The following is a 26,418-nucleotide window of genomic DNA, read 5'->3' as shown; positions in this document are numbered from 1 at the left end:
TTTCTTCTCTTCCTTTTCCCCTCCTCTCTTTTTTTCTCTGTTCTTCTCCCTTTTTCTTTGTCTTTCCTTTCCCCCTCTTCTTACTCTCTTTTCTATTATCTTCTTTTCCCATCTTTCTCCCTCTTTCTTTTTATTCTCTCCTTTTCCCCTCTCCCCCTCTTTTTTGAGCGGGGGGGGGGGGAGGCAGTTCCCCCTCGCCCCCCATGGATCCGCACCTGATAGAACCCCATGGTCTCGTATCATTTGACCTTTGGACCTCTCGATGACATTTGATATATCTGATCATACTTTTACAAGCACTGCGGACTATCGGACCCGCGGTCTATCGGACCCGCGGTCTAACGGACCCGCGGTCTATCGGACCCGCGGACTATCGGACCCGCGGTCTATCGGACCCGCGGACTATCGGACCCGCGGTCTATCGGACCCGCGGTCTATCGGGATGTCCCCAAATTATTTGCTATATAATGATCTAATGTATCCGAATAGAATATTTTATGCACATGGTGTAATACTAATTGTTGTGATCTGTGATCTACATGAAGTAATCCTGCCCTTTCAAGTTCATTACATCCGACATGTGCTCTTGGTCCTAAAACATTTATGTATCTCACAATTTTATTTTGGATTATTCTAAGCTTTTTCTTATCCGTAATACCCAGGCTACCGTACCAAGCCGCATTAGCATAGTCAAATAGACATTGTATCAAAGCAAAGCATAAAATACGTCTAGACTTCATATTCAAACAGGTTTGATATCTATACAAAAATTTCAAGCGCGAATTTGCCTTTTTGACGATTGAGTCTACCAAACCCGTCCATGATAGGTTACTTGTTAAATTAATTCCCAGATATTTCACTGAATCTTTTCTGTCAATTACCTGATTATTATATGAAACCTTGAAATCGTGTGTATAACTTAACTTTCGTTTCGAACAAAATAAAATGCTTTCTGTTTTCCCAACGTGTAAATAATGAAAGCTTGAATGTTTTTCATTGATAATTCATCCAGATAAATAATTTGATGAATTCGATGCGATTAATGAAGACAATGTCATGACAAAGGATCACCTTGGCGACATTTGACACAGAGCCGGATGCCTTTCTAAAATCGAGTAACAAGTAACACTCGAGTTAAGCTAATACTCTAAATGTAAAGAAACGCCTTGTAACTTAAGTAAACGCACATTAAATTTTCTACAACAAGGGACCTTTCCAAAACCCTGTTTGGTTACAGTGTGATAAAACTATTTAAAACCTTTACCTTGTTCTTGGTTGTAAGATCCGAATATTATAGGTACAATTACATGACGTATGTGATAGATAAGCAACAATGATGCATTCATATAATCTGAAATAAAGGCCTGACTTGAATCCTTGTTGCTCATGATATAGAAAAATGAAAAGAATTGAATTATCGTAATATGATAACCATGCTTGAGAAAAGAATATACGCAAAATATAATGATTTTCAGGTATTCTGTCCCCTAATTTTCATCTCTCACTTGGCGAAATGACATTTCTCAAAATAGCAATATGGTTTGGTACATCTTTGAAAGAAAGAAAATTTGCATCCGCATTTTTGCTAATGATTCCGCTCAACTGACTCGGTTTAGAAAGGCAAATACAGACCGAGATGCTGTTAGGTTTGCATGGTGGTATGAACAATTGCTAAAACTTCTACCTCTAGCCTCTTTCTATTGATCCTTTACAGAACTTACTTGCACGGCGTATGAAACTACGGTTATACCAACCCACAAAGCTCAAAATACATGGAACAGCATGACACGCCACAAAAAAAATTATCACGCATTCGATTCGGCTTGATGAGCGATCAAAAGAATCGACACCCTCAGATCATTGTTTTTTAACTTATCATTAGGGACAGTGCTACAAGGGGATGCATGGTGCAATTACCCAATATGATTTTTCGAGTGATGAAAGCAATGGTGAAAGTAAAAGAAAAGGAAATCGAGGATCAAAAGAAGAAGAAAGAGTACTGGAAAGGTTTTTTTTTGTAACTTTAACTCTCCACATATATTTTTAAAGCAAATCGACGTCAACATTATTTTGTTGTCACCATGCCCCTCGACATATCAAAACGAACTGGCATCGTCCTTTACTATACTATATTTCTACTATTGCTGTCAGATGTATCAGATTAATATATTATCACGATTTCCATTGGAATACGTTCTTCAGAATGGTCTGCCGACCATAATTATGCCGTAAAAGGTTTCATTTATCATGCACTCAAATTCAGCAATCAGTCAGATTTCCAGTGGAGTGCAAAACTTGGGCTTAATGAGCTCATACGTTATGTCGTAATCCCTGGTCATAATTTCTGCACTGATCAAGGAACACTTTATCGTTTTGGCGCTTAATTCGATAACGATTTCACATCGACTTTCCTGTCTCCTTTATAATCTAGTACACTCAATGTTCAATGCAATGATTTCTTCACCCATCAAAAACGTGAACGGCGTTTATTCATTTATTTGGTCTTCTTTATACAGGGTAACCCTTTGACGGCGTATAGTCGTTAGCAGGTGTGCAGATTGACTGCGTTGATGTACTTCTTATTGACGTCAATTGCCATAATATTATGAACCAAACGACTGCCATAGATAAGTCTCTGCTGCTTGATGGTTCTCAAAATGTGTCTGGAATCGGCAAGGGATCCAACAAATTAACATCCATATTGGCAATATCCCATACGCTTTTTGCCTCCTTGTACCCTAAGAGCTTCATGGTTGTATGGCATATCTGTTCGACCTGCCGAACCTGCAACGGACGAAGAGACTGTCTCCAACGGTACGCCGTCTCGATGGAATTCTTGTGCGTGCTGAAGAGCTTGACACTCCGTTGATCATTAGATCGTGTATTGGTCAAGATCCATTCGATGACAGCGGGTGGAAACTCGAGACCAACGAAGTCATAGATCCGGCGTGCGGCACCAAGCGGGTCAAGAGCAAAGTCCTCGTAGCGGACTAATTTATATCGGTTGCGAAGCCATGACGGCCTCTCGTTTTGGACTTGGCGGATGGAATCTCTGGTCCACTGACAAAGGCGGGGAATGGTATGCACCACGTGGTCTGGGTAGTCGCCCAATAGTCCTAGGGCATCGAGTTTACCTTGTAGGAGAAAGAATAGATAAGTAAAATAGCCTTAAATGCTTAAGCGTTTCGACATGCACTCATCGGAAGAAAATCGCATGGATCAGAGTTTTTGAAAATGGAAACGTTACTGTTGCCATATTTTACTTCATTTTGCTTTGCTTGAATAGACATTCAACATCAATGAATTTTATGTAACTGTAGACCTACAAGTCCGTACCTTATTGGCTTTTTGCTACTCCCTCAGCTTTCATCCCATTCATTACCATATTATTTTTTCCAAATTTTATAACAGCCATTGTTGTTTTATTTTATTATGGAATTTTTATTGATTTCATTGATTCGTACGGTATATGTTGTTCGTTTTTATTTGTTTTTTTTTAGATATGTGAAAAAATAGATTTTAACTGAACTATTCAATGTCAAATAATCATACCCACCTTTAAATCTTGGATGGCCAGTTGTAGTTGTTTTTGGTAGATGCGGCTTGCTGAAATTGTAATAAAGTCTCCTCGAATTAGCAGTACCTCTTGGATCCCTAACTAGGTGGATGATCTTTACATTTACCCCTGCATCAATCATTGGTTTGAAGTAGTCGAGGTCGGCACGGATCGTCTTTATACAGAAGCGTCGGCGATTCTGGCTGCAGATGTTGCGCATGTCATCCACGGTGATGAGAGTGCAATTGCGGTAGCTACTAAGGGGTCTCGGTGGCCTTTGGCAGAGGGGTACGATCTTGTTGCTCCGGACTGATCCACCGTTCCACTTCAGCCATGATTGTGTGAGGTTCCCCTGAAATTCACACCGGGTGTAATTAAGCAGGAGTTGAGTTGATATGTCCTTGTGTTGGCTGACATTGACATCGCCCGATCGCAGTAAGTGATCAATAGATATCAGAGGTTCGAAGATAAAAAACAGAGATGGATTCTGGTTAAATATTTCTCCTATCAAGGTCGATCCTGTTCTCATCCTCGCAAGAATAACAATGAAAATAGGTTGTTCAGATTTCCCTTTCACGCTACCCGCAGAAAGGTCTTCAGATTGGTCACTCTTAGCGACGAATCCTTCCGTTGGGCTCGTTACGTCCACATATTCATCAAATGTAATGGCCTCTCTTAGTCTCCCATTTTCATCAAAGGTGTACCCCAGGTGGATATTTTCCATCTTAGGTTCTAACGGTCTGTGTTCTATTCCTGGTAGGTTGATAGTTCTGTGCTCGGATGCTACATGGCCCGTTTTCTCCCCCTGTCTCATCCGTCTGTTTCCTTGATCAAACGCCCCTAGTCTGGAATGGTCATTGGAAAACACTTTTCTTTGATAACTATGTATTCTCATTGATTTGTTGTCACTTATCGCTCCTGAAAGACGAGAGGCACTCGTGTTTAAGTAAACAAATAACAATACAAGAAGTATGCTCATTAACACGAGGAAAGATCGAAATATTCGAGACGTACTGGCTGATGAGATAATTTTTAACCCCCCAATTCCGTGACCGAATTTCCGTTCTGTTCCAGCCATGTTGTTTTCTATGACCACCACATGAAGATCAAATGGTGCTAAAGAAATGATCAACTTTGGTAACGTTAATTAAAAAGGAGCCGATGTGACGATATAACTATGTAACCTACATCCTCGCTATATTGTCTGGTTGATGTTGTTGCTCAATCGCGAGTGCATAATTTTCGCATCACAAGTTAATTATAAGGATTTTACTGACGATTACGTATTCTTTGATCATCTACAATCGCTATCATGTAACCAATCTGTCTGGACGGTCCCGTTGTCATTGAAACTCATAGTATGACAAATCATTTCCTGGATTGAATCAGGACGGCAGCGGCCAAAGTTAAATCAAAACATTCAGCATTGAAGTGCAAAGTCATTTTTTTATCTTTAAAAGACACACCTATGAACTAATTAACATTATGCTCTAACACCTGGTAGATCATTTGACGTCGACGAACATTCTCTCTCTCTGATATCCGGTAATGATTCTCAGTAACTTTGAGCACCTGCTTGGCTACGTTTCTGAGCAGGGCAAACGACCAAAACATTGACTGTACGACGGGCTTCCGCATATCAGTTCATGTCTGGACTCCGCTGGGGGTTCATGGTGATGATGTCATCCAAACACTTGCCAAGTTCAAGAATGCTCTCCTCAAATGACAGTTATTTGACAGCATCCTGTGCAATAATATGAAGAGAAATAATGATTATTAGGGATGTAATTTCGAATGGTAAATATTACAAAACATGAAGACCTGCACACACCTCCATCACCTTTCATGCACACACCCACCCACACTCATTCCTCATACACACAGATATAAACTACACATCCATAATTGAGTTTGGTCAACCAAAGAGTAGAGCAATATTTATGATAACACTTCCATTGAAGCATTAGTAATTTAGTCAAACATGTACAGACAAACCTTCACACAAACACATACTTTTTGGAACCGGTCGAAACCTACTGTAATTTAAATATTTCACATTTCTCTCAATGAAACTTGATATTTTCGGTTTAAACGCTTGGGCCCGTATTTTGAAATCGGGTTTGACTCAGACCATGGTCTAACTCTGTGCTATAATTATGGAAAGCCAAAAGTCTCAAAATTGTTTATTAAGTTGTATGTTTCTTATGTTTACTGTGCTCTTTCCTGATTCATCGATGGTGAAGACAATCATCTATTTATACTTCCAACACAATTATGAATGATTTGAGAACCAAATGAGGTGAAATATATCTCTACTGTTAATGATTTATGTAGCAAATTGGCTATCCATACTTAAACCATAACTTTAAACCCGAGTTTAAGTTAAACCCGACTTCAGAATACGGGCCTTGGTGGTTATGCTTGGATAACTTTTATACGAGATTATGTGATAACCTAATAGAAATATCATCGCACGGAAATCCAATTAGAAAAGATTGACAACTAAGGACACTCTAAAGTAGAAGAGTACGTATTTACAAAACTGGGTATGCTCTAATTCTGTCAAACAAGGGTTAATCATTCGTTTTATTAAATTCTCTATAATTTTCTAAATTTATGACTACTATTTGTTGGAGCATCCTTTTCAATTAGCGTCCCATGTTCCTCAAACATCATTATCCATATTTGCCATGTTTGTCAAATTGCCAGTTCACGAACACACGCGCCATGCTTGTACGGGAGTTCAAACATCTCAAAAACATAATTGCTATTTTTTTCATCTCATTTTTCGTGATAGCAAACAAATTGATCTTGATAGCAAATTGTGCAGAATTAAATCCCGTTTCTACATTAGCTTTTTTTTTCTTCAGAGAATAACAGTGAATATTTTCCTAATAAAGATCCATACATTGATGAATAGCCATTAATCATGATACATATATTATACAAGTAATTTACACCGTCTAGAACATGCACGCATGAATTACCTCAAACTATAACGTTTAGATTGTTTCAACTGTAACCGTGGTAACAAGCGCGTGTAATTATTCTTGTAATAATAATAATAATAATGTCTAGTATACATGATGATTGATGTAGATCCTTTTGATAAACTATCCTTTTATCTCAAAAACAATGACGGGCCTTTATATTAATATTCAATACCAGTCATAAGCACATTAATGTTAGCAAAGATAAATAATCGGATGCGTGATATATAATAGATCATTACGACTATGCGAAAGACATCCATAGCTTCAACTTGATCATGATTATGTTAACAAGAGAGAAAAGGAGAGAGGGGAGAGGGGGAGAGAGGGAGAAATACAGGGAGAGGGAGAGAAGTAACTAAACAGGTAGTGCAGGAATAAAGAACATAGTGAATTAAAGCAATATAATCAGCCAAATCATATTTACCAAGACTATAAATATGAGACGTCATAATTATTAATTCGACCTGAATAGGTAAGCAGCAGATTTTTCCAATTCTTTTTTTATTCAATTTTCTTTTAGAACAGGTTCATTTTCATGATTATAATGGTAAATCATCAATGCATCACATCATCTACTTGGAACGGATGTTATGTTATCAATGAAATTAGATGAACTACTGACAGAAGCTACAATAAAACATTGATCTGCTGCGACAACCAACCCTAACTGAGCTATACTCCATTTAACATGTTGAACCAGAGCCCTTTGGCCCGGGGGGGGGGGCACTCGACCAAAAAAGTGGTGGGGTGTGCCGCGGGCGAGACAAAAAACGGGGGCCTTGGAGCGGGCTTATTGTAAAAAGGAGGGTCCTCGGAACGGGCTTCGGAACGACAAATGTTTGTGAAAACGGGGGTCCTTGGAACGGATCGCCAGCGTGTGAGTGCGTATGCATCCCTATGGAATGGTCATGCGTGCATGATGCAGCTAGCGCGGCCTCCGCGGGGGGGAGTTCTGCGGCCGCTTTTCACCAAAATTGCAGCTCATTCAATGCGATCGGAGCGGCGTAACGAAAAATATGCGAAGCTTTGGAGCGGATTTCTCTCTTCTTTTTTCTCGATAAGAAGAAAATGCTATGCCTTGGAGCGGCTTTCTTTGTTCTTTTTCTCAACAAGGCAAAAATGCTATGCCTTGGAACGGAAATTTGAGTGTGAAAATGGGGGTCCCCTCCGCGGCACATACCCACTTTGCATTATATACTGAGTGCCCCCCCCCCGGGCCCTTTGGTATGAAACTCTTTAAAATAATGTTGAAAACATAAAAGTGCCATGGGGGAAATGAGACACATACAGATCATCATAATCGCTGCGGTTTACAATTTCCGTTTCTTTTTTTTTCCTTTTTGGTTATTCTATGACATTCCATAATATGAAAGATTGAGATTAGCCTACATGCAATCGAAGAGAGGATTCATTTTATTGGACGGTTAAGATTCGTACGGATACAATATTCATATAGAAGGGAACATATGAGCAGAGTTATCAAGAATTTTTCTGACAAGCAATAGTAATAATGATAATAATAAAAAAAAATAACAAAAACAACAAACACAATCATGAAAATCTTTTATTGCCAGATAGGAGCAATTCTTCCCTCCAAAGAATAAAAAAATCCTACCATAAAAGTTTAACCAAATGGAAAATAACTTTTCATAATTAGGGAGACACAATATATTTTTTATAAGGACGGGAGGTGTATCTCCATCGTTAATAAACAGGCAGTGTAAATTTCATGGAATCCTTGATTTTGATTGGCTGTTGATCATCGTTACCATGGTAGTTGGAGGGCAAAGTTACCATAATGTAGCGGGGTCCTGGGACCGTTTCATATAGCTGTTCGTAAGTTAAGAGCGACTTTAAGAACGACTGATGATCCTTTCTTACTCGCTAAATAATCACCAATGAATATTAATGGTGAATTTCATTTACCAGAAGAAAGGAAACACCCACCTGGAAGGTTGGATGTGGTGGTCCTATACCTGCAACAGAGGTATGGATGGGCTCACTTTGGCTGCAACTTTCAACTACTGAAAAGGGAAAGACAAGGAGCTATCGAATGATGTCGGAGTCAAGGAACCCTGTGTGAGAAGACGAAATACAGTGTAGTAAGAAAGCAGCATAGCTGGCGAAGTGAGAAGAGTAGTCGCCCAAGAATAAAAAGTGTATATTTTGTGAGTGAGGGGGGTCCATTATAAAATAGTGCTAATAATGATAAAATAAATTGGTATTGCTTTGATAGGGGAGCGGTCGGCTGCCCGCCCCCCCCCCCCCCCCCCGGTCTCTCCTCTCCCCCAACTTCGATTTTTCTTCGAAAGAATGTTCGTTTAGAATGATGTATATTCATTATCTTTATAGTTTTTCTTGAAAATTCAGCGTGCTTCTCTTTGATTACAAAGGACATTGTGCGAATTTCCTTACGATGAAAATGATGATATTGATGTATTTCATTATACTTGAGGTTGATCTGATCAATCGTAACTCTTTGTTAGACGGGGCCCTGGAAGCTGCTGTTAAAATAAGTTATCGGGAATACTTTCTTGATTTGAAAGCTTATTCAAATCAAAACGTGATCGAGGGGTGCTCTGCTATCATTTACCCTGATCGATTACAAAATTATACAATATAGGGATGTAATCTCCTTCAATTATTACCAATGATATACGTATAGGTTTCGTTTGTGGGAAAGCTTTGACTGATCTGTCACGTCTGCTCGAGATCAACGGATTTACAATAATGGGGAAAAAAACGCAATCGCGAAAGAATCGCCAGCTATGTTGGAGTTAAAAAACCTTGAAATCCATATATCTTGCTTCAATTACAGGAGCTTATCAAAAGAAGAAGCAACCATCCCTTCTTTTTGCATTTGAAAATGGTGACAGAGTTTGCGACTTGAATTGACTTGACTTGAATAAGAAAAAGTATGTTGAAAAGTATAATGGTTAGGAATATATTATTTTCAAAACCGATTAGTAAGAACTGTATGGTTATGAAATTATGGAGGGGGAGAAAAGTGCCGGAAAATGATAATTGGGGAGAGTGAAATCTTACATTTGCAAGGGATTTGATTGGATTCCAAGTGGAATGCGACCTATATTTGTTAATCTTGCAAAAGGAACTTTAAAACATCATTTCCACGCTTCTGAGAGACTATTGAGTAATTAATTGAGAGTATATTATACCCAACATGCAGATGAACAGAATGGCATTTTACATTAATAAATAATGTATAAGAAAAAGATATTACCGGATATTGATTCAACCTTTTTCCCCCAAGGAATTTCCACGCTTCTGAGAGACTATTGAGTAATTAATTGAGAGTATATTATACCCAACATGCAGATGAACAGAATGGCATTTTACATTAATAAATAATGTATAAGAAAAAGATATTACCGGATATTGATTCAACCTTTTTCCCCCAAGGAATTTCCACGCTTCTGAGAGACTATTGAGTAATTAATTGAGAGTATATTATACCCAACATGCAGATGAACAGAATGGCATTTTACATAAATAAATAATGTATAAGAAAAAGATATTACCGGATATTGATTCAACCTTTTTCCCCCAAGGAATTAGCCTACTTTATATCATTTATACTAATATTGGTGTGGAACTGATAGGTGATTGTTGATTGCATTGTTTGCGGGAATAAAATGATTCATAATCGTAATGAAAGAGGTATCATGCCAAGTCTAGTCTATTCTTTAATCGGTTAATCATCTTTATTAGGTTTTTAGGTTAATATTTAGGTTTTCAGGTTAATTTTCATACTTCATTATTCTTTTATACATACAAGAGAACTGTTGTTGAGCTAGCGCCATAACCGTCATAGTACGTGTGCGCTATTATTATCACCATCATCATTGAATTCAAGAAGATCTCAATTTGGGTAAGGGTTGCTGCTTTTGTGAAGTATGGACACTTTTAGATGCTGCACTCATCAGCGGTGTGTATTGATATATATATGACAAAACGTCTTTGAACACTTTTTCTTATTTATCGTTCACGCCAGAAGTAAGAATAATCAAATCCCACTCGATTTCGAACGGAAATGCATCGGACTTTAGGGAGATGAAGAAAGATTGGCAATGTTACTCCAATGAAAGTGCGTAAAAATCCATTTATTCATTTGAACGAATCGGGGAACGAATATCAAAATTAAATTCATGCATATATAGGCTTCAGAGGACATTTAAAGATCATTTCGTACAAAAAATTAAAGAATAGAAACAACCTTGAATTTCAGAATTAAGATCACCCTAAAAGAACTTTGCGTTTATCATGTTTATATGGTACTGCAAGACTTATGGCAGAGCGATTGTCCTCACGCCCCCACCTCACCCTTTAAACCTTTCCAATCCGCGATCATTTAAACAGATTGAAAAAGAGTGGAAGCGTTTAAAAAGTGAGAGTTCATGGGTATTGCTGGGACGTAAATCATGAGGAAAATATACAGGAAATTGTTGACTTTCGCTTTCTTTGCTTTCTGTTAAAATGAGAAATGTTATCTCTATCGAGTTAGTTGAGAAATATATCCATTCATTTTACAAGCAGATTTCTTTTAACCAATATTAAACTGGCAGGTTAACCAAAACCATAGTGGTTAAACCAACCTAAGAGTATATGAAGAGTTTGGTTGCGAAAGGGGTTATAGGTCCACTTTGAACCATTCCTAGAAAAATCGTGTTTTTATTCTTACTTATTGCAATATTCTTATGAAAAACTAAATTGTCATGACATACCCTATCATGCGAACATAAAATTGGGTATAAAAGAAATCTACCTGTCTGCAATTTTTTTTCTATACATTTTTTTAAAATTATGATTGTATGATCAAATTTGGTGCCGCCCTTCCTAGGTCAAACCTCAATTTGGCGCCCCCGCTCTTATATTAAATTTTTCCTCTCTCTTCCCCTCTTCCCTCCTTTTTCCTTTTTTTCTTCCTTCTCTATTTTTTTCCCCCTTTTTCCCTCCTTTTTTCCCTCACCCTTTTCTTTTTCTTTCTTCCTTCCTCTTTTTGGCACCCCCTTTTCGCCTACACGGGGTGCCCGGTCCCCGAAATCCCCCCAGAATACGCGCATGGTTAGAGCATGGACGGTGAGAGGGAGTAGATCCACTCTTGCTCTTACATTCTGTCGTGACGTAGGTCTATATGAACATGGATTTATCATCAGGGTTCGCACGGTCGTTCAAAGTCAAACGTAATTTTGATTCCAGATGCCTCGTTTCCCGATAAGCAAGCAAGGCCTACAAGGAAATCACATCCCAATGGCGGATCTAGGGTGTGCCATAGCGGACGTAGTACCCTCTTCAGGGTGGATTTTTTTTAATGCTTTTTTTTTATAGTCATGCACATTTCGCGAGACTCCGCCCCCATTCCCCTCCCCTCCCCTACTTGTGAAATCCTCACTCCGCCAATCCCGGAATATTAAAGCTCGTGGATAGTGTTGGTAAAGGATACAAAAATTGCGCTTGAATGGATCTTTTCCATTGAATAACAATTGCTGATAATAGTTCAATGAGAAATTGACAATATTTCTTCTTGGAAATATCAAAATTTCAAATAAATGCTGAGAAATGACTTCATTTTCCTCGCTGAATTTTGCTGAATTTACGAGCACTCACATAGCGCCCACTACCGTCCACGACTGATTATTTCGTCGATCGCTGGTCATTCCACTTTTACCAACCCGAAATATCCCTGCGAGTATCGTCTGCTAATTCCGTGTACGCTCGTCAATCAGCTGTTACAGCAATGCATCCGTCGAGTTTCTCCCCCAGCGAGTTCGTCGAGGAGCACAGTACAGGCAACGGTAACATCGAAAATAGATTGGTTAGCATAATGCATAGAGAATAAAAAATATATGGACCTTCTTACCCTTATGCTGTCCGTCCAACCTGTAGTTCACATGTTACCTTCATGTTACGTTCATGTAAACGTATGTTCATGAAAACGTACATATTGGAGATGTTTCTGTGAAAATTTTGGCTACAATTTTTCTCGTACGAAAAGGTGCAAGATTGGTTGAACCACGGGATACATCTTCTCCATGCATTGAACTACACTGCGATCGACATTGGCACGCTCGCTGAGCAAAACAGTCACATACACATTTTTGCGTGTACAACGTATGGTGTACGATGATTGTGTTCATGATTTTCACGTCATATTTCAACGCATGCATTGGGAAAGGGAAATGGGAAAAAGGGAGAAAAGAAAATGAAAGGTAAACAAAAGGAAGAAGAAGAGAAGAAAACAATGAAATTGATAATAAAAGGAAAAGAAAGAACATGGAGAGAAGAAAGGCGAGAAGAAAGGGAAGGAAAGAGGAAAATGAAGAGATGTAGGCCTGCAAGTGAGACAATCGCGAAATACTAATAAATGATGGGGATTAAATATATATATATATGTATATAAGAAATTGGAAAATGGAACGGGAATTTGTCTCGTGAAGGGGAAGGAAATGAGGAATAAGGAAACAGGAAATTAGAATGGAACGAGCTATTATGATAGCAGGGGCGTATCCAGCTTTCGCCAATATGGGGGGGGGGGGGGTTCACCCATATTTTCCACGATCGATCGCTATAAGCGGGAGGGGAGGGGGGCTGGGGGATTTACCCCCCCCCCCCCCCAATTTTTTCCAAAACCGTGTACAAAAACGTAAAAATTACCATATGATTGCGATTGTTTAATGGTCAGCCCCCCCCCTTGAAAACCATTCCGCGGCCCCTGTAATAGTCAACTTTATTCTCAACAGCATAAATGTTTAATCCTATAATCCCCTATTCAATAGTGCGAGCGTTTTTTTGGAAATGTCATATTTTTTCCTGAAAAAACGTTCTTAGTAGTGATTTTGATCCTGAGCAAGATTCGTATATCTAACTAATAACTACTGCGAACATGAATCTGAAGCGCTAGCCTGATAGAAGGGGACCTGTTCTGATTGCAGTATAGCCATGACGATACATTCATGTAGGCCTATTTTCAAAAATCGAGTAATGTGAGCGCGAAGTGAGAGCCGATCATTTTGACATTCAAACTAAGAAAATTGGCATTCTACAGTTCTATGCATTTTCTTTAATCCTGAACTGGATGGGTATATACAATACGAGCGCTAAGTGCGATGGGAAAAATTGAGATTTAGAGCTAAAAACGGTACACAAGATGGGTATAACTAGGTAATCTTCCTACATCTATAATGCGAGCGCGAAGTGCGAGCAGAATATTTTTGATATTAGATATGAAAACGTCAATATATAAGCACTAGATTCAAACACTGACAATGACAATTGTAAATTGGAGTTAGATCGCACTTAAGATTCGAGCGCGAAGCGCGAGCTGATATTCTATTTTTTGTCATCATATGAAAATGGTAATTATCGTCCTATTAGTCTCCCTAATCGCGAGACTGAAACTTGTCGACATTCTGAAAAAAGGACAATATAATTGTTGGAAATTCATGAAATTGTTAATTATCTCATAAGCTCGATGAGAGCGAGAAATTTGTTGATATCAAGTTCGGAAAATTGGATATTCTAAGCATTTTTGTATTTATGAATAGAAAGCACAAATCACGAACCGAAAATTTTGATAAATTGTCATAAAAGAATTTTTGAATAGTTTGTTTTAGAGTTAAATTTCTCACCAATCAAATTGCGAGCGTGCAGCGCTAGCTGATAGGTTTTGACAATTAGACCTGAATAGGAATGTTTCGAGAATTTATGGAATATATGAGTACTAGAGAATGGGTACTTGACAAAAATTGCTAGGTAGCGCGTAGCGTGAGCTGCATTGATAATGATACCATAAAACGGATTACGGCTGCAATTAAAAAATGTAAATCAAACAAAATAACAACAGCTCGATGTCCGAGCTAAAATAGGTTTTGTATATCATATATATATATATATATATATATATATATATATATATATATATATATATATATATATATATATATATATATATATATATATATATATAGGTTTTGACAATTAGACCTGAATAGGATTATTTTGAGAATTTATGGAATACATGAGATTATGAGTACTAGAGAATGGGTACTTGACAAATAATGCTAGCTAGCATACCATATCGGCCTGTTGAGGAAGATTTGTATCTCGACATCAAACATGCAAGTGCGAGCGCGAGCGAAAAACTTGTATCGTGATATTTTGCTCCGCCACTATATAGGGGGACCAGGGTACTTCGCCCCTGGATCGGCCTATGTGATAACGATGAAGATGAATTTAAAAATAATGCTAAATCCTAGCCAAAGAATTTGGGGGCATACCCCATGCACCCCCCATTTTCGTTTTTACCGCCATGTATGTATGGGTGTCCAGTGTCGGTTTTCATGGGATTGGATAACTGACACAATTAAGTTTGGTCCCTGATGGGAGTATTTAATTTTTTTTTACATTTAGGCCTATAATTTATTATTATCATTATGATTACTTTTTTAAAGGGGGGGGGGTGGTTAGTTCCATAACCAGTCTAAGGCCTATAATTTTTTTATTAACATTATGATTATTTTTTGAGGGGGGTGGTCGGTTCCATAACCAGTCCAAAATTTGTACGGGGGGCACGAGTGCATAAAAGGATAAAATTATTACTATTGAAAAGCTACGAGCGAGCAATCTTTTTTTTACCATTTGAATTCAATACAAAAATATAACTTTGTGTTATATTTTGACGTGATACTCATGTTTCACTTCTCTTTTACTATTCTTTTCTCTTCAATGGGGGGGGGGGGTCAAATGCACCATGATGGGGGAAGACCAAGTCTAATAAGTGCTAAAAGGACTATATCAGCAATGCTAGCGGGAGTTTCGATGGTACCAGAATTATGATCATAATAATGTACTCCCTCCTTATCATGAACATACTTGTCATTATAATTCATAAAAACTTATGACTGTCGAATTAAGGGAAGTTAATGTATTCCCTATCCCCCTGGATCGACACTCACCCCCCCCCCCTCCCCGAACTCCGAGCAATTCCTGGAGGGTATCGGACTCGTATTATTTTGGAGAGAAATGGGGAGAGGGAGTATTAGATGTGCATGCGCGTAAATGGATCTCAATTTATTTGAAAGGGGGAAGAGGTCATGTCCTCGATATCAATCGATGGTAGTGGGTTATTTATGTTTCGTTCTCGGTGTTTTTTGTACAGTATAATGTAATTTTAGGGTATATCTTAATTTTTTTGGTGTATATGAAAATTCACGAATATGGTATTATGAAAAATGATAGAGAAATGTTACTTCAGCTACCTTCAAGCACTATGGGAGAATTGTGAAGCGGATATTGAACGCAATTTGTGAACGCAAAGCGCGAACTGATATTTTGGAATATGAATTTAGAACTTTTCTTGTATTTCATGAAGAGTATGTGTATTGCTGAATAAAAAAGACAATTAATATTCGAATCGTGAGCAGAATAATTTGTACTTATTGACTAGACTTGAAAAATAGTTTAGGGCAGTTGATATCCTCTTGAACATGTTGAACAGATTGTTATGTCGCTCAAGTCAATGCGAGTACGAAGCGTGAGCAAATTTTCTGTTTATATTATGAACTATTTCTTTTTTATTATCTATCCCTTCCCAATTAAGTTTTATAATACTTTCTTCCTTCTTTTATAATTTTCTTCCCTAACTCATCTTTTCATTCCCTCTTTTTCTTATAGCTTCCCTTTTCGCCGCCAATAGAGGGGGAGGGGGCTATAAGTGGCCGCTTCGCCCCCATGGATTTGTAAGCCTTGCCTATACATGATCCTGTCATCATTACAGAATATTTTCACTTTAAACTTTCACAGGGGTCGACGGATCGTCCCCCTTTTTGGCGGAGCAAAAACCAAAAAAAAGGGGGGAGAAATAAGTGAAATAAATTAGAGAAGGAAGACGAATGAATGAAATAAAATGAGGGAAGACTTGGAAAATAAACAAATCTTTCATGTCACTTTATAAAATTTTTGCTCACTGTTCGTGCTCGCATAGCCTGCATGCTAGGTGATTTACATATCATGCACAATATGGAGTTTGAAGTATCAAATTTTTAAAGTCTGTATACAGAACATACTTCAGCTCAGTAATCGAACTTTAATTCAAAAAGTTACAAATTGATTTTTAGAAAGTGTTCTGTAAAAATGTCACTTTTATGGTCTGAATATTAGTATCTTCTACTCGCGCTGTGTAAAATTTGATTGGTTTATAGGTAATAGGCCTATATACCTATATTATTTTCTATACCTATACGCCTACCTATTACGCTTTGCTCTCGCATCATTGTTCAGTGATATACCTATCCTGTTCGCGTTTACAAAAAAATCCTTCGAGTTCCCTTCTTTAGGTAAAAAAAATTGCGCTCGCGCTATTTGATTGGTGAAACATGTAACGCATTCATTGTTAAATGCAAAAAGTCCTTGACAAGGTCCCTTTCGATCAGATCAAAACGTATATTACAGATTTCTACTCACTCTTCGCAATAATTATTTAGTTGCATACACAATTTGTTTAGGACCACAAACATTAATTGCCTAGATTGATCAAATTTTAGGACAAAACACATAAAATTTAAAAAACAAAATTAGCTGGCTCTTCGCGCTCGAACTATTTAGATAAAGCTTATGAGATTATCATAATTATATTCATGCCAATTTTTAAGAATAAAGGTATAGTGGTGCTCCCCTTCAAATAGTACACAAATCAAGCTTCTAGCTGCCAATCGGGAAAAATATGGCAGAAACAAATCCGCCTCCCCACCCCCATCAGCGAAGGCTGGTACCATGCAGAGGCGTCGATCCTGGGGGGCAGGGGGGGGGGGCGATCGCCCCACCAATGAAAATATTGGGGGGGCAAACATATCATTTTGCCCCCCCCCCCAATAATTCCGGATATGCATTAAAAAAACAAGATTGTAATGTTCAGCAAGCGAGATGGTGATACACAACTCGTTCTTTATTTAAAATCGTGCTCAAAATGTCCGCTTTTCAGATTGGAATATACAAATTTTCAGCTCGCGCTTCGCGCTCGCATCATTTCTGTAGCAAAAACCCATACTTTTCATGATTAAATAGGTGAATGTAAATGTCCCACTTTCAGTTCTAAGCCTCAAAAGAACTCCTGCTTCGATTTGCAATCATTCTTTCTTTGATATATATCTTGTTCTTCATCAAAAATGTCCACTAAACTGTTTTTCAGATCGAAATATCAAAATTTTCAGCTCGCATCTATTGTTCTTTTAGATACAAATCTTATCATTGGTACCAAAAATGCTTAGAATATCAAGTTTTCAGGTCAGAATATAAGGAAATTTCAGCTCACTCTCGGCACTCGTACTATCTGTGTAGTGAGATATGTATCCTCCTCATGAGTTACTACAAACAGTCCTAAACAGGCACGCTTTTCCTGTCAGTATACTAAAAAAAAATCAGCTCGCGCTTCGCGCTCGCATTAATTTGTGAGATACGTGTCTGGGTCTCATGAGTCATATATACATATGTATATATGCATATATATTTATGTGTGTGTGTGTGTGTGTGTGTGGTGTGTGGTTGAGTGTTTTGTACGATCGAGCGCCTTTGGAACATTAATGATTTTGCCCCCCCAATCTGAAAAATGGATCGACGCCCCTGGTACCATGTCTGTCTCCGATATATTAGTTGTAAAGATGCCTCTAAAAGAGCTATGTTCTTCTTTACTAAATTGTATTTCTGCTCAGACTCATTAGGAAGGTGCAAATTGGAAACTTGAAACTGAGCATGTACCCATTGCCATTATTTTGACCAGGGTATAGGTGCATGAACAACGTTTGTTTCTTAGCAATCTTGGGACAAGAACGATTTATCAGTATAATGTTCAGTCAATATCAAATTGGAATGAATGTGTCAGGCAAGCTCAAAAATTACAGTAAAAAGGTTCTTATAAAATTCTACGTTTTGAAGAAAGTTTGAAATGGTCACTCGTTTCGTGTTAGATGTCAAGTAAGATTTTTTTTTATTTATTAGAACGGGTAAAATGAACATTGAGCATTGTCACAGCACCCCAGTAACAATATAGATCATCCTCCGTGGCCAGGTCCATTATTATTTCAATGCACTATGAATTATGTTGCAATTAATAATTTAGGCCGATAACGCACCATATTTTTTTTTTAGCTTTTCTCTCATAAATACAGTCCGATTGACAATATCCTGATATTTATCCATTTTATAATGAGGGACGTACATGTGTATGTGCATGACTTGTTTGTAAAGTTAGAAACGGAAAGTTGCAATAAAGTTTTGAGGCCATCGTTGTCAGAACAAATTCCCAACGACGCGATCATTTTAGCCCCTCCCCCTTCTTCAGTTCTTTCTTTATCTACTAATTTCTCTCTTGCAATTTTTCCTTCTCGTTCTCAGTTTCTTCTTCTTGTGCTTATAATGACTGGAACAATGTGCTTATAATTAAATCATTGTCCCTGCTATTTTTGCATTGCGCACATGGTTCAATGTCCACCCCAGAAAGTATTGATTTGAATCAATTAATTAAAAAAATCAAACACTGCATAATTTTGAAAATTCCACGAAAATCGGATGTAAAATGAAAGAAATGAAATTGTTTGAATAGTCTTAGAGATTTGAAAATAAGGACCAACTTGAATGCAACCATCAAAATGTAATCCACAACGGTTATCCACATATTCAGGAACAAATAACACTTTTTGACACATTTCAATGAGGAGGAAATTAGATAGTCATATTTCATACACGTCGTCAGTCATATACAGACCAGGATGTGCATATAAATTACTGTTATGTGAAATTATGATCATAAAAAAAGTTTACATCCCATTTTGATGAAATGTTCAGTGCTTGGATTTTTCTTTTTATTCAAATAAACTTTTTTGTTGCGATGGACTCCGTTCAATTGATCGCTATGCTTCTCATGTGGATATAGGACAGTTAGTTGCAGATCAAGTGACCGTTGCCATTTTTTCCATATGAAAATGACCCCGCCCCCACAAAAAAAAACACGTTATAAAAATAATATATTCATTCAGTCTAAAGTTATAAGAAGGTAAAATCTGCGCACATCGATCTGCATAGAGATCAGAAAAGTGAGATAGATATTCATAACAGTAATATGGCGTCATGCAGTGTCCCCCCCCCCATGGCAGTTATAAAGAGAAAGGAGAAAATAGAAATATGGAGAAAAGTATGACGATCGACCAACATTTCATTTTTTTGGCAGGCCTATTTAGTTAGTGGTTTACCATGTGAAATTTTGGAAAAATATACTTTCAAACTGAATGTCATTTTATGTTTTGTTTGACAAAAATACTTTTGTTTATCTGTTTATATATATATATTCTTGTTTTGAACAAAATGTTGGCAATTGCCGGTGACGTTCTGTAATAAATTCCATAACTTTATGTACAAGTTCATTACTATTTCCATAGGATTGCCAGCTTTCCAAAATTGGACAATGATTACATACTGAGTTTTAGTTAGAGCTCGATTATCTCTGGGTAGGAGATGAATTCATATGTTCTCCTGACAGAACATCAGTGACTGAGAAAAGTGAACATGCATGGACCAGGGATTTGCATATCCTGCATGGATTCTAACTACATGTACGTGTACAACCAGTGGACTGAACTGTCCATGACCTTTTATTACTACGAGTACAGTATAAATTCAGCGTGCAGGGCAAACCTCCTTACGTAACCTGCAGTGATTCTTCAACACAAAAACACACATCCCGGCCTCGCACACACACACGTATCATGCAAGTGAATGAAATTCCCATAGGCCAGGCCGATACATATAGCCAACGTGCATAGTGAAGCTAGTCTATAAATTCAAACACTGGTAACCCAAAGACGGTTTGTATATAATTTTATTGAGAAATCGGTGCATTTCCAAAAAATAAAACAGGATGCATAATCTTGGAAATTCGTTTGTAAGGGTTTCTTTCTGTTGGTTTTATTTCCCCTTTTTTCTCTTTATTAATCAGAATCATAGAATAAACTTTTTTTATTAAACGATCTGAAACAACATATGAGCCGAGACTAACACGCGGGAAGTCAGAGAAGAACCGAAAAGATGTGTTTTTTTTCCAGTTCTGTGCCAGTTGTGTATTCATTCTATATTCAGTTTTACAAATTGTTCCCGTGTTATATCGACAGTTAGAGAGCATATTTATGTGCAACAGCGTATCACACCGTGGTTCCACTTCTTTTTTTTTTAAATGAGGACGATCGGGTTTGTTTATCGAATGCAAGCCCCAGCCGAGGCAAGAGCAAGGAAGGTAGGAAAACAGAGTGATGTTGCATGTAACGTAAAGTAATATCGATATGCGATCGAGGATTTTAGATCTAAAGTCTAATCTGATGCAAGAAAAAAAAAAGGAAAACGCAATGTATCAACATCAACGAGCCTTGTAATGGTAAACTGAGCTGAGTGACAACTAAATTGTGTAGCGGACTACATTGTCGTTCTCGCGTAGCACACGCACGGCAGCAGTGGTGATCCGCCCGCAGGACCTAGGCCTATGGTATCTTTGAAACTTTATCGGGTATCCCCGCAGAGTTAAATTCACACAAAAAGAGCATAATTTATCATGAAAAACACCATTTCATTTCATATCATCTACATCATGACTGTTTTAGGGCATACACATTCATATTACATACAAATTAATTAGAATGGTGACAGGCCGATTTCGAGGAATTTACCAAAACTATCCACCCTCTTTAAGCGCTATAGCACTTTAGCAGTGGTGACGTGTATACCGTGAGTACCTAACTAGTACAGAACATGTACTTGGTACAAATGTATAATATTTGATTTTGATTTGATTTGAATTTATTTTTCCACTTTCGTTTACAATAACAAATCAAATATGACAATACATATCAATCAAGAAATAGTTACACAAAATCGAAAAATTAACAATAATTTGTCAAAAAAAGATAACAAAAGTGGGGGAACCTAAATTAAAAGCAAAGCTTGTATTGCTTAGGACCCAGTGAAATAACATTTTTTATTTATACAACATTAACAAAAAAATAAAAACAAATTTGTTGGTTGAAAAATACTTGATTTTGTAAGAAAAGAGAAAAAAAAAATGATAACGGTGACAATATTTATAATAGCAATTATTATGCTATAGTAACTATAATCCTGCGAAGACGGACATGTAAAATAGAATATAGGACAGACAAAATTACAAAACACAAACATATAACAAGAACAAAAAATTATAGCACAAAAATTAAACGAAAATTAAATATTTCATACCCTGAAGAATTACTGTCGAAACAAAATTGTCATAGCATCAGATAAAACATTTTAAAATTTAAATATTTAAATAAGGTAACACTGCGCGTATGGAATAAATAATAAAAGAAAGCAAGAGTGATAATGCAAAATCATTCAGATGATCAGGACAGATAATGTATGGGTGCGCGCGTAGCAGGAACAATAAATTAATCTTTGTATTTTAAGAGTAACGATAATTTCAATCTTTTTTTAAATACATGTAAAGAAGGAGAATTTTTTAAGTAATCAGAAAAGGAATTCCAGAGGTTTGGACCTTCATATATAAACGTATTTTTAGCGAAGAGAGTTCTAAGCAAAGGCAAATGAAACTCTTCTGATCGTCTCGTTGGGTAATAATGAATTGCGCGATTTCTTAAAAACATATTCTCGAAAGAATTTGGCAACAAATCGTTAGTATACTTAAACATAAATTGACCTAATTGAAGCAGATATAAATCTTTTACTTTCAGAATACTACTATCATAGAAAAGTGGATCAGTATGAGCACGAAAATCTACTTGATTAATAATTCTAACCGCTCTTTTTTGCAACATTAAAAGTTTGTCTAAGATAGTTTGGTGAGCGTTGCCCCAAGCAAGTAAGCCGTAATTCAAATACGGTAATGTTAGAGAAAAATATAATGTTAGTAAGGCAGAAGGTGGAAGTTGGATCTTTAGTCTATTTAGTATACCTATGTTGCGTGAAATCTTTTTAGAAATATTATCGATATGAATCTTCCATGAAAGCTTATTGTCAATTATTACACCAAGAAACTTAGAAAATAATACCTTTTCTAAGGGAGTGTCATCAAAAACTATATCAGCTGGTAAGGCATCAATTGAATTACTAAAAAGGATATATTTGGTCTTTTCTAAATTTAGAGATAATCTATTTGCTCGAATCCACTGAGTAATGTTTTTTAGTTCAGTATTCACAATTTCAACAAGGGTGTTTGGATTTGAATGAGAGAAAAACAAGTTTGTATCGTCAGCAAATAATATAAAAGATGCCATATCTGATGATCTATAAAAATCGTTGATATAGATAATAAACAATAGAGGGCCTAGCAAACTCCCTTGAGGGACACCACAAGTAATATCCCGCAATTCAGAGGAACAGCCATTCAGAAAAATATATTGTTTTCTATTGGAAAGATAACTCCTGAACCACTCCAAAGCCTTCCCACGTATACCATAATGTGAAAGTTTATGAAGTAAAATGTTGTGGTTGATAGTGTCGAAGGCCTTGGAGAAGTCCAGGAGTATTCCAACCATATGAGAAGATGAATCGAGAGCATGGGCTACCTTTTCAACAAGTGATAATAACGCATGATTTGTACTATGTTTTGCTCTAAACCCATATTGATTTTCACAAAAAATATCATGATCATTTAAAAAAGCAATTGTTCTTTTATATATCAATTTTTCTAAAACTTTTGAGAGGGATGACAATAAAGATATAGGGCGATAATTGTTCACATCTTGATTGTCGCCTTTTTTAAACAATGGAATGACCTTTGCTATCTTCATCGTATTTGGCACTATCCCATCTAAAAAAGACAAATTAAATATATGTACGAGTGGATCAACAATAAAAGGTATTATCCCCTTTAATATAACATTGTTGATACTATCAAAACCAGAACTCTTTTTGTTATTTAAATGAGAAACAATATCCATTACCTCATTCCTGTGAGTTGGAACAAAGAAAATAGAGCTTGAATTTGGAGGATTTAAAAAATCTCTAAAAGATTTATTTGATGTAGGTATTTTTTGTGCTAACTTCTCACCAATTAAGGAAAAATGTGTATTAAACAGGTTAGCAATTAGGTTGGGATTATCGATTACATCATTATCTCTTTTTATCTTAGTAATTTCATTTTTGTTTTTGGTTAAATTCATAGCTTGTTTGAGGACTTTCCAGGTATTCTGCATGTCGCGTTTATACAACTCTAAGCGACTTGTAAAATATTTCTTCTTTTCAAAACGCAAAATTCTGGTTAAAGCATTCTTATATGAAGTATATTTTTGTTTTGTTCTATCTGTAAATTCGGATTTGTATTTGTAGTACAATTTATTCTTTTTATTTATACACTTTAAAAGAGATTTCGATATCCAGGGAAGTCTAGGAGTAATTTTATAATTTGTTTGACATTTTTGAAGGGGAATACACGCATCTAGTTCTTTATTCAGAATATCTAAAAATATGTTGTACGAACTATTAACATTATCAGTGTTGTAGACATTTGACCAGTCTACGTGTTCTAAACTCGCTCCGAGTCTAGCTATGTTTTCAGGGGAAGCTTGACGTCTTAATTTGGGAGGCTGTCCACCACTACTTAAATTAGAAAGAGTAAACTGAGAGAAAATTGGGTAATGATCAGATATATCAGACAGTATGACATATGAATTGGGATGCGGAATAATGTTACTGAAGATATTATCAATCAATGTTGCCGATACATTAGTGACACGAGTTGGCTTAGTAACAAGAGGAAAGAATGCATTTGATAAAAATGTTTCTAAAAAATCATGACATGAACTTTCATTATTATATTTTAGTAAGTTGATATTGAAGTCGCCCATTATACAACAATCTTTATTATTCATTACTGGATTATGCAAAATATTCCTGAGGGATGACAGGAAGTCAATGTTATTGCTATTTGGAGGGCGGTAAATTACACCAATTATCATATTTCTCCGGCCTGGCAATTGGATTTCAATAAAAAGGGATTCTAAGATATCATTCATTATAGTAACATCCTTGCAAATGTTGAAAGAATATTTTTTTGAAACGTATAGGCCAACACCGCCCCCAGACTTTTCTATCCGACTATTGAAAATAAAATCGTGTTCATATAAGGCAAAAGGTGGGTTAGGATTCGTGGACAACCAAGTCTCAGTGAGCCCAATTACAGAGGGAAGACATTGAGATGAATTATCTAAGAGCAATTGAAAATCATCAAAGTGTCTATTAATGCTTCTAATATTCAAATGAAATAAAGAAAATATATTTTTATCGTTATTATTGCACAAAATGTTTTTAAATTGCTCGTTAGAAATATACTCAGTTAAGGAATTGGCTATAGCATCGTCGTATTGATCATCTGGAAGAGAATTAAACGCTAAATGATTATGTAATGTATCCATTTAAACCATTGATAATACGAGCGTTTTGTGACGGGTAGAAAATACAACAAATATGATAAAGCACAGTATCCTGGAGAGGTGATTCAGAGTATAGACCTACTATTCCGGCGAGGGTATGAAAGAAAAAGGTAAGACAAAACAAAACATGTAAATGTGAACAGATACAAACGGAATACAAACACATAACATTTACAAAAACATATGAATTAAAAAAGATCTTCGCAGGATTGAAAAACACATGACTCAGGTATGAGAAATCGTAATACATCATTACAAAAAACACGAAATTTGAGCTCCCTGGTAGTAAACAAAGTTTAAGAAATAGATTTTCAATAAAGCAGACAGAAAAAAAAAATGAGATTTTTGTAGATGTAAAGGAAACACATTATGAATTAATACTTAATGTAGGAAACAAAGGAAGGGGAGAGAGAGAGGAGATTGCAAGTGAAAGGGGAGAAACAAAATTGTATCTTCTTCAACGTCATAGTGAAACAAATATATGACAACTTTGCACTAACTACAATATATACACTATCAATATACTCATATCAACTGACTCTTACGAACATAAGAACAGAACAAGAACAAAGTTAATTTTTTATAACATGCAACAATTATTGGAAAAATGATCACGACAACTAAGAACTGTCGAAAAAAAAATCTAAGAATGATTTGATCTGTTAAAGATAGTTTTCTTCTATTTTTTTTTTTATTGAAAACGAGATTTGTTTATAAAAGAAATCAACAGAAAAAAAAAGATAAGGATAGTTAAGATAATTTCAAACAGTAAAAAGTAAAACTGAGTGTCTTAAGAGAACGCAACCCGCTAAATTTATTAAACAATTACGCCATCCATAAAGGACGAATACATTTAATTTGTGCTACCTAGATGAAAATCTAATTAAGTATTCCGTAATGGCCAACAAATCTGCCATACAACAGATGCATTTAGCATGCCACGAAGAAATGAAAACAGATGGAAATAAATAAGCGAACAAATAAAAAAATAAAAATACATAGATGCATATAGGGAGGTTCATATACAGCTTTCAGAGTATAGGAGTAAATACATCAATAATTATACTTCATTAAGTAGGCGTGACGATATAATGAATACTTGCCAACATTTATGAAGCTTGTCATTAGAGCTGTGATAGAACATGAATTATCAAAAGGTAAGGTAACGGTCATTGCCTTGGTAAATCAGTAAGGTATTCAATTTTGTCTCCCTGATCGTTTGCACCGGAGATGCCAACCATTCCGGAACACTCATGAGAATAAAAATAAAATACGACGAGCCGAAGAGCCAAACAAAATAGTTTTAATCCTAAGAAATCATGAAGTGCAGCCAGACTCCTTTGCCTAGCCATCAATTTAAGAAGAACCGTACCTACATGAGAATAAATTG

At 36.5% G+C, this 26,418-nt stretch overlaps 1 protein-coding gene across 1 annotated transcript; it reads right to left on the bottom strand.

Moving 5' to 3' along the window:
* Positions 1-971: 971 nt before the first annotated feature.
* On the bottom strand, positions 972-8,618 carry LOC121428671 (carbohydrate sulfotransferase 3-like). Its single transcript, XM_041625463.1, has 3 exons — positions 8,497-8,618; positions 3,557-5,300; positions 972-3,134 (listed from the first exon to the last, which is right to left on the bottom strand). Exons 2-3 carry the CDS (start codon positions 4,632-4,634, stop codon positions 2,653-2,655), a joined length of 1,560 nt encoding a protein of 519 aa, XP_041481397.1. The 5' UTR covers positions 4,635-5,300; positions 8,497-8,618; the 3' UTR covers positions 972-2,652.
* Positions 8,619-26,418: the final 17,800 nt, after the last annotated feature.

The sequence above is a fragment of the Lytechinus variegatus genome, chromosome 15, assembly GCF_018143015.1.
Source record: "Lytechinus variegatus isolate NC3 chromosome 15, Lvar_3.0, whole genome shotgun sequence".
NCBI classification, from domain to species: domain Eukaryota; kingdom Metazoa; phylum Echinodermata; class Echinoidea; order Temnopleuroida; family Toxopneustidae; genus Lytechinus; species Lytechinus variegatus.
The sequence above is the reverse complement of the archived record's forward strand: the minus strand, read 5'-3'. Positions and strand labels throughout refer to the sequence as shown.